General features: G+C 39.3%; 1 protein-coding gene across 2 annotated transcripts in view; it reads right to left on the minus strand.

Annotated features, from left to right (window-relative positions):
• Positions 1–6: 6 nt before the first annotated feature.
• LOC108576613 (hexokinase type 2) overlaps positions 7–9,676 on the minus strand; it is a 46,775-nt gene continuing 37,105 nt past the window's right edge. For both annotated transcript variants that reach the window (XM_017939634.1, XM_017939635.1), the window contains exons 2-7: positions 7,929–8,091; positions 6,500–6,855; positions 5,315–5,414; positions 3,510–3,864; positions 2,788–3,058; positions 7–1,438 (exon numbers count right to left, since the gene is read on the minus strand). In XM_017939634.1, coding sequence (XP_017795123.1) covers positions 1,361–1,438; positions 2,788–3,058; positions 3,510–3,864; positions 5,315–5,414; positions 6,500–6,855; positions 7,929–8,091 — 1,323 coding nt within the window. In that variant the 3' untranslated portion in view covers positions 7–1,360. The remainder of the gene's footprint in view (positions 1,439–2,787; positions 3,059–3,509; positions 3,865–5,314; positions 5,415–6,499; positions 6,856–7,928; positions 8,092–9,676) is intronic.

Raw genomic sequence — 9,676 nt, forward strand, 5'->3', positions numbered from 1 at the left:
TTTCCAGCTGTGTGTAACTTATCCGGTTGCACTTATGGCAGTAGTATAGAACTTGTTTGTTTTGTTTCAGATCGTTATTTGTTAGAGTGGTTTATTTAAATCGTTTGCGTACAACCACATTTCCATATGAAAACACTGAAAGAGGTGGGGGGAGGGAAAAGTTACGTTTCGTGGATTTTCTTCACTTTTTTCTCTACTTTCTCGATCTCGCTCTTGCGATCTGGCGAAACTGAAAACGTGAGAGCACCACGTTTCGTCGGCTTGTAAATGAGGAAATTGTTTGCAAGTACTGTTCAGTTTCGACGCGTCTAGGCTACATTTTATGCTCTATGTACAAGTGCGTATGAAGCTCACTTTCAATCTCTCCCATTTTCCATACGGTCTTCATTCTCACACACGTATAATTTCTCTATCGAACAGACACAGTTACACACTCGTTCTCTCTCTCTCGTTCTCGCTCTCTCTCTCTCTCTCTCTCTCTCTCACTCATATTTTTTTTAACATTTGAATGGCTAACTCGATTTCTTTGACTTTACACATCATCTCCTCGACGCATACGTGTGACTTCATGCATAGCTCTGTGTACGTGTATGTTAACGGTGTGTCAAATTTGTATCGTTACTGCGTATATAACTTAACACTTTCACGGCGGGCGTCGTCGTGTGCGCGTGGTAACTTTCGACCCTAAGCGCCTTTAAGCGGGCGTGTTGCATTTTTCTCGTTCGTCGAATATCAAACCAAAAGATTTACGTTTATTTCGTCTATTTCGGCATAATCTTCGCCAGTTGAGAAGAGTAGTGTCTGTTAATTTTGGTTAGCGAGTTTTCCAGTGCGTTTTTTTTTTAAATTTGTAATTTTTATCAACAATGGCGAGTAGGAGAAATCGCGACGAAATATATGCTGGCCCTTTGTCAGATATTGATGTACATATGTAGTGACAGTGATGAAATCTGTCAGATAGTAGCGAAGGTGCAGAAATGAAAAGAAACTAGCACAGAATTACTGACATAATAGGAAGAGGTGTACTATACAAGATCCACGAAGAGCCTGCAATGTTACGTTCCGTGTTGTGCTCTTCTCGCGGCGTTTCGGTTCACACGTAGGAAAACGTTTCGAAATATATCATCATACCGGAATAAAATATCGATGTACATTAATAAAAAACATTTATTAATGATATAATTCCTTATATAACGACAGTTTTAATAGTTACTATACAAATAATGTTTGTTACAACGGTCGGTGCTGTTTGAGCGACCGCCAAACATGCCTGCCCGCGGTTAACGAAAGTTCTCGCCCGAAACGCCCGCCGGAAAAGTGTTAATTTCTAAGTTGAAGAGACGCGGCACAGTCGTTGTCTTCACCGGTGTGCGGCGGCCACCGCGGCGACCAACGCCGCTCCACGTCCGCTACCATCCTCTGACAGCATTAAGTCGAACTGCAAGAAAACATTAGAAATTCTTCGTTACATTGTGTTCATTTCGATGAAAATTTTTTGGGCTTTCGTAGACTAAGTCAGAGCATTTTGGGAGCAAGAGCGCTCTTTTTGACTCCGAGCGGAGCTCGCGGGCAGTGCCCGGGGCAAGGGCACTCTTTTTCGCCCTGAGCAGAGCTCACGGACAGTGCCCGGGGCAAGGCGCTCTCTTTTGTTTCGAATAGAGCTCGCGGACAACAGCGATCTTTTTCGCCCCGAGCAGAGCGCACGGACAGTGCACGGGGCAAGAGCGCTCTCTTTTGCTTCGAATAGTGCTCGCGGGCAGAGTTCGCGGGCAAGAGCGCTCTTGCTCGGAGCGGAGCTCGCGGGCAGTGTCCGGGGCAATAGCGCTTCTTTTTTCCCCGAGCAAGAGAGCTCTGTTTTATTATGAGCAGGGCTCGCGGTCAGCTCTCGGGACAAGAGCGCCCTTTTTTGCCCCGAGCAGAGCCCGCGAGCTCGTAGGGCGGGCGAGCGCTACTAAATACATTCAAAAAGTGCCCCACCACAGAATCATTGCTCAAGTAGGTGTGACCTACTGCCTCAATATCGCTCTCATTTAGTGTTAAAAATTAACGTTTAATTTAGCCTTTGAAAGGAAACTTTTACACATTATTTCGTTAATTTCTCTTTCAAAATCCGAACGATAGAACGTTAAACTAGTTTTCTGTTTCAGTATCTTTTCTTTAGATAAGAAAAAATAGGTACAAATCTTTGTTACTTCGTTATCTCTTTGTTTAAAGATTTCAATGATAAAACACGTAATTATTGATCACTCTCGTACGTAACTCGTGCAATTCGTAATAACTGCTTCGAAACTTGTCACGAAGGTCTCTCTACGAGACTGGAATAAATTTGAAGAAAATATGAATTAAAATTTCTTAGAATCTTTACAAAAAAAAGATCTATCCACGAGAAACTGTATGACTCATGCAGAATATTTCTTCCTTCATACAGTTCGACCTCGTTCCAGATAAGATTCAGAGATACCGTCGAGAAATATAAGATCTGTTCTTTGTCCGTACGATCCGTTCTATCAGATTTCATAGCTCAAACTGCTAATTGTCAATTTGGTAATTCTTTCAAACCCTCGAATCTCGGAAATTGACGCGTTTCTACACACCATTTTTCCAACTGCGAACGCAACAATTTCACAATTTTAGCAGCAGTAAAGATAAAACACTGGTGAAGATAAAATAGTAAAGATAAAACAATTGTAAAATTATGGCGTTGGATTTGTCAGACTCTGTCAGTCCGATTCAGGGTTAGAAACGCTAAAGAAAGAAGGAAACCAGCGTTCTTCCTGTTCCTCTCACCTTATGGCTCTGCAACTGGTTTATCTTCTCGGTCATAAGATCGTGAAAGTACGGGTGGAATCTGTATACCGAGCCGTCGATCCCTACTGTAACGTTGTCTTCGCCCATTTTGTTCAATAACGTGGCAATTCCAGCGCTGGCCAAATGAGCTGCCCTCCTCGACACCACCGAGCAAACGTACCTGACGTTCTCGCAATCCTGATCGCTCACGTTTCGCAATCCTAATTCTGCTAATATCTCGCGGCAGTTCGTATACTTTCCTTTCGCGTCGCTGAAAATTAACGTCGACTAATTTGTAACAATCCATTTTTTTTTTTTTTTTCAATTAATTCGTATCAATTAATTGATGCAAAATAATCGCTGCTTAATTTTCCATTCGCTGAAATCGTTGTATAACTATAGTTCACTTGTGCAAAGAAGAAAGATTTCTTTGCTCGTATCTATCGAATTTTTAAATTTTTCACTCACTGAAATTATTACGTAACTATAATTCGTTTGTGCAAAAAAAGAAAAGATTTCTTCGCTCATTTCTATCCAGAATTCTAACTCACGTTAATCGAAATTTTTTTAACCACTTTACAAGCGTAATCTTCTATCCGAAATTGTTCGGAAGTATCGATCGAAATTTCGACGGAAAAAATTCGGAAAATTACGACAACGACCCGAGAAAGCGAAAAACCCGAAATTTCGTTCTTCCAAAAAAATCGTCTCCAATTACTCACATTTCAATTTCTGAGACGTATTTCGTGAAGAATTTGCCGCGTTTCTTGAGATCGGTGGGACACTTTCCGCCGAACAGTAATCCGGCGTTCACCACTTTCTCGAGGACCAACCTCGTCAATTCACCCATGTACATTCCCGAGATCATCTTCTCGAATAACTGTTTAGACGGGTTGATAGAGTTCCGATCGATGTCGTGATCGAACTCCGTGAGAACGAAATCGAGAACGCCACCCTCGCCGAATGCACCCCATTCGGTGTTGATCAGCATGTGAGGCTTCTGCGGCGCGTAGTTACCTGGGATCGCGCACTGCACGTTCTCGGTTTTCTCCACGTAACAGGCGTTCGTTCCGGTTCCTGGAAAATTCGTGGAAAAACAGACGATTTAACGTTTTTCTTTTTTCTTGTACCACGAAATGTGAACAAATGAAAAGGAGAAATGAACTGGATGCAGTATTATTTTTCTAACGATCGAAAGGGAAAGAAATTATAATTCGTGGTATCGGTGTGAAGAATTAAGAATTTATGATGAGCAAATTTGGAAGAAGTAACAATTGAAAATTGAAATAACGAAATGAAAATTTTCACGCGTTTCGAATGTTCGTTTTTCTACCTGGAAAATGTGGTATCGTCGAGTCGCGATTACTTCGGACGTTATTTTTGGCACGTTTCGTGTACGGTCGATTATCGGAACGATAAAAAATGAGATTCCTTCGAAATCGAATATCACGGTATCTATGTAAATACAATTGCGCAACAAGTGTTGAATAATGGATAACGAATAATCAGGTGTTTGGACAAAATTAACATATCCTCGGTCCAATGGTAATGTTACGAAACTGCAAAAGCTTCATTTTTCACCAGCGAAGAAAACCGCTTTGTCGATTACTGTAAAATCACCTTTGAACTGATTCTATCCACTATACATGGCAACATAATGCTGTACACTTGCGCAACTTCGTCACATAATACGTCGATGCCAAACAAATCACCGACGATTAAATTAAAGAAGAAAAATTGAAGAATCGTAAAACTTTTCTTCAGTTTCCCAAAATTACGCAATCTTTAAAGAATCGCAACGACGATTAAGTAAAGAAAAATTAAGAATCGTAGCAGAATTAGGAAAATACAATTTTAACCCTTTCGTTGCAAAATTATTCTTTTCAAAGAATTTCTTATTTACCTACCGATCGTCGCGTCCGTGATCGTTAATCATTTTTAATCGCGTACAGTATAACACGATAAAGAAAAAAAAAAGGAACACAGATTCAGAATTTGCAATTTCGTATTTTAATAATTTTAAACGATTTTCACTCGATTATTTTTTCTCCTTTTTAATTCTGAATTTGCAGTTTCGTATTTTAAGAATTTTAAACGATTTTCATTCGAGTACGGTAAAACTCCGTATAACAAGATAAAAAGAAAGGAACATACAAATTCTAAGATTCTTTTTTCTTCTTTTTAACTTTTAACCCATTTGCATCACGACTCTACCTATGCCACTGAGTGCAGACATCAGCGGCGTTCAACCGACAGTCGGCCCGTATCACCGCGTGCGGGTGATACAAAATGTTCAAGGCGGAATATTCCGCGTCCGGTGATAAACGAAAGTCGCGGCTCGCGGAATAGTCCGCGCTTTTTGATAGGTGACGATCGTCGCGTGTGGAATATTCCGCTTACGGATGCAAATGGGTTAATTCGTAATTTTCTATAGTTTTAGTTAATCTAAATTCGACCCAAAAAGCGACGTCGGTGGAAGGTTGGCACGCGTTACATCTCCGGTGTTACACATGCTCTGAATACCTACCGACGATAAGTCCGATACGGCAGTTTCTGTTTTTCCAGGCGCAGGACATCAACGTGCCCGTAGTGTCGTTTAGAATGGCGCACACGTCGATTTTCACGTCCTGCACAGTAAATCAAAGTTAGCACGGTTTTGCAATTAGCCACGGTCAGCTAGTACGCAACAATTGTCCCTGCCATTGTTCTCGTCTCTCGTTGCTCATTAGCACAATCGTTATGAAATCACTGACCAATTTAGAACTTATCCGCGTTCCACGTGTGGCCAGCCTTCTTTAAACGCAGCTTATCAGTTGCAATTTTTGGTGTGGTACAATCGTACAGATTTTAAGTGGAAAAAATTAAACAGTCATTCTTTCGTAATTTCGTAAATTCTTTTATGTACGTTGGTTTTTGTTGGAGGAAAGTGGGAAACAATGTAAATTGCAGGGATAAATTAAGCAGAAATTAAAAATAAAGAGGGAAAATAGTATAGTTCGCTGAAATTGTTAAAAAGAAAGTATGGAAGCTTTAAAATAATTGAGAAATAATGTGTTATAGTTTACGAAAGTAAAAGTGAAATAATCTTGTGCATAATTTGAATATAGAATTGCGGAAATCTTGGACTAGTCTAAAGATAAACAATTAAAGGTACATTTGTTGCTTGGCATTGATAGTGACGTAGCTATGAAAGTGCCAACTTTCGTTCTTTTTAGCAGAGATTCCATTGGTACGGTATTTTTATTATACGAAACTGTTTAACTATTAATTAAATGCAAATTTTCAACTATTTTTCCTGTGTGACTTAACTGACACTGGCTGATGAACAATCTCTAATAGAATAAGACTAAATTTGTAATCTTAATATCAATTATATTAACTTTCTGAATCTTGAAATTAATTGTACTTGATTAAACGAGATAATTTAGTTGTATGTATTTCATTAAATTTATCAATAATAATAATACTCCTGCTTAATTTCACATCTACAGATTGATTCGTTTTCTATTTCTTTTTCCAAGCTAACTTAACAATTTTTTTTACAGTATAGTATTTGTAAAATTGTACCTGCAAGTATTCCAAAAAAAAAAAAAAAAACATTTTCGACAAACCTGAACAAATAACTGGAAAATTGCAACTAATAGTACATTTAAAAATGAAATTATCGTTTCATCGATGAAACAAGAAAGAAAAAGAAAAATGTGAAACTCACGTTTCTTCTTGCTATTGCTTCCTCGAGCAGAGCGACCACATCCTGATCCACCACTCCGCTGCAGTTAAACCCTTTCGTCCACCTGACCAGGTGACCCTTGGTCAATCCATGCTGACTCAATGGAAAGCTGAATGTGAATCCAAGAGGTAGAACCTGATCGTGAAGCTTCAGATCCTTGACGAATTGCGCTAAACATTGGGCTATGTGATCGAACAGTTGTGTACCGGTTCCTAACATCAAACTTTGCGGTATCGCATAGATTTTACTCTTCATGTCGAAGTTCTGACCGTCGAGGGTGATCAACAGCACCCTGAAATTCGTACCGCCCAGATCCAGGGCCAGAAAGTTACCTTTCTCTGGAAATCGATAATAATTACGATGATAGAATCGATGTGAAAAAAGATTAGAAAATATTAGGTAATAGAAAATGTGGGATTGAAATATCACGGTCGTCGATATTGAAAAATCTGAAATTCGAATTTTAGTAGGAAATTTGAGTAATTTTTTGTTGAGAAGGGAAGTTGAGGAGAGCTGTGCTCGAAAGGCAGAGATGTGAGTTAATTTTACTGAGAAATTTGATTAATTTTGTGCTGAGAAAGGAAGCTGAGGAGAACTGTATTCGAAAGGCAGAGATGTGAGTTAATTTTCTGCTGAGAAAGAAAATTGAAGAGAACTGTATTGGAAAGACAGAGGTGTGAGTTAATTTTCTGCTGAGAAACACGGTCGTCGACGTTGAAAAATCTGAAATTCGAATTTTATTGGGAAATTAGAGTAATTTTGTGTGGAGAAGGGAAGTTGAGGAGAGCTGTGCTCGAAAGGCAGAGATGTGAGTTAATTTTACTGAGAAATTTGATTAATTTTAAGCATAAAAAGAAAGTTGAGGGAAACTGTATTCGAAAGGCAGAGATGTGAGACAATTTCGTTAAAAAATTTGATTAATTTTCTGCTAAGAAAAGAAGTTGAGGAAAACTGTATCCGGAAGGCAGCGATGTGAGATAATTTGGTCAAAAGAATTAGATCAAATCTACACTAAAAAGAGAAGTTGAAGAAAACCGTATTCGAGAGGCAGGAATGAGAGTTAAATGCCCGTGTCAATTTAAAAACAAGATTGCACGTCTCCCACTGGCAATGGTAATTAGTCACTCGTCGTGCTCTTTCTAGCATTGAATTCACTTTTTTCTTTCTCTTTCTCTACAAGCTTTTATAAATGGAGAAAAATTGCTCAAACTTTTTATCTCACACTTAAATTTAATTAGAAAATAATTCTTTCGATTATCCTCTCATTCTTCAAGTAACACTCGGTCAACAACTTTCACTTAAAAAGTAATAAAAAATTTTCAAAATTCACGATTTTGACACAAGGAAGACGATATATTCGTAATATTTCAGAGTTTTATCGAGACACCCGGTATATCACGTGTCGTCTTACCGGTGCCATTAGGAAGGTCTTGCACGTAGGTCGTGAAACACTTCACAATCGACGAGTTGTGAGTCTCCTTCGATAGACCTTTGTTGATCTCATCGTCCAGCTTCTGCATGACCATTCGAAGCTGGTCATCGGACAGGATCAGGTCCTTGCAGATGTCCCTTATCTGTGAACAAATGTGAGAAACGAAAAAATTGGTTTATCCATTGATTGTACACGTGGTAATGGCTGATCAGTCAGATAATCATGAATAATAAGATTTTTCATATCTTCGTTATCAGTACCAATAGATAAAATTGCGAAACTGCAATTTTTGTGTAGTTTTGCGCGGATAAAATTAGCGCAAATGTGATTTTACGTTGATACTAAAAATTACTGCAGGTTTTCCACTCGAAATTCAACGTTTTACAAATGAAATTTATCCCTTTGCAAATCGAATTCAACTTTTTGCAAATCGAATTCACCTTTTTGCAAATCAAACTCACCCTTTTTCAAAATGTACTTTCCCTAACTTTACGTTTGAAAAGAAAGAATAAAAAAAATAAGGCAATTCAAAGTTCACATTTTTTATCGAACTTATGATTAATTACACGAAGGTGGTAATTTTTCGAAAGAAAGTTCCTTTAAGCAGACAGAGCTACGAAAAATACTGTTGGCTAGTACCGATAGCCAATCGGTGAAGGAATACCCATCGCTCGGAGCTTTCCCCTTTCTGGGAAGCTCTGCACAGTGTCTTCACTCCTCGGTTACCAAAAAAACAGTGAACCAAGAGTCACCGTAAGACAGTGGTCGTAGAAGGTCGTCGGAAACCGTCCAACACCAGAAACCAGAGTCTTCCGACCAAGACAGGTCTCAAGTCAGATCACACCCAGTAATCGCGTCAATCGTACCATTTGTTTACCAATAAAGTTTGCTTGTATACACAGGATGGGGCATTTAAATGGGAACACCCAAATATCTCCGTTATTGTTGGTCGCATGAAAAACCTCCAGAGGACAAAGTTATACTGTTTCAAGGGGCACATCTGTCGATGGATTTTTTTTTTAACGAGATTTCAAGGTCATCGATATTTTTTTGTTCATATTCTTATGGAGGGTAGAACGATAAATTCAACCATCCGAATAATGTATCGTTCAGCTCATCTGAACTCAAGATATTTACAGTAATATTTCCTAATTCGATTCACCAGGACCTCGCGTAAAGCCGCGGCGCGGTATTAACACTTTACCGACCGGGAGCCTATTAATCGGCTTTTTCCCGCCAACGCTTACCGACCGGGTAGCCTATTAATCGCTTTTTTGCCGCCGACGCTTACCGACTGATAGCCTATTAATCGGTCAAAGTTTGATTTAACATTTCTATAGGTATAAGAAAAAGCGCATATATTCCCGCGCGATAGCCTAGAGTCTAAACAGAACCGGTGTCAGCGATTTATCTGTGGCCGAGCGGTCGGTAGTGCGCAGGATGTTCAACCGCTACCGGTCGGTAAAGTAGTTAACTAAGGGAAGATTTAGGACCTTTGCTAGGCTCCTCTGGGTTCTTACCGCGAGTCTTGTCGCGGACGCGAACGAACTGTTTCTGCAATCTAGCAAGTTGATTCCTTGACACGTATTTAGCCCGACGAGGAATTTAAAGTTTCTAATATAGAAGCTTAGATATAGGTCACCAGATACATTTCAATTCCGTGCAGTTATACATTCTCCTCTTTTTTAATTCTTACCCTCTTTGTTGGACGATTCGGTTCTTCGACA

Source organism: Habropoda laboriosa, unplaced genomic scaffold (genome assembly GCF_001263275.1).
Source record: "Habropoda laboriosa isolate 0110345459 unplaced genomic scaffold, ASM126327v1 scaffold385, whole genome shotgun sequence".
Taxonomy (NCBI): domain Eukaryota; kingdom Metazoa; phylum Arthropoda; class Insecta; order Hymenoptera; family Apidae; genus Habropoda; species Habropoda laboriosa.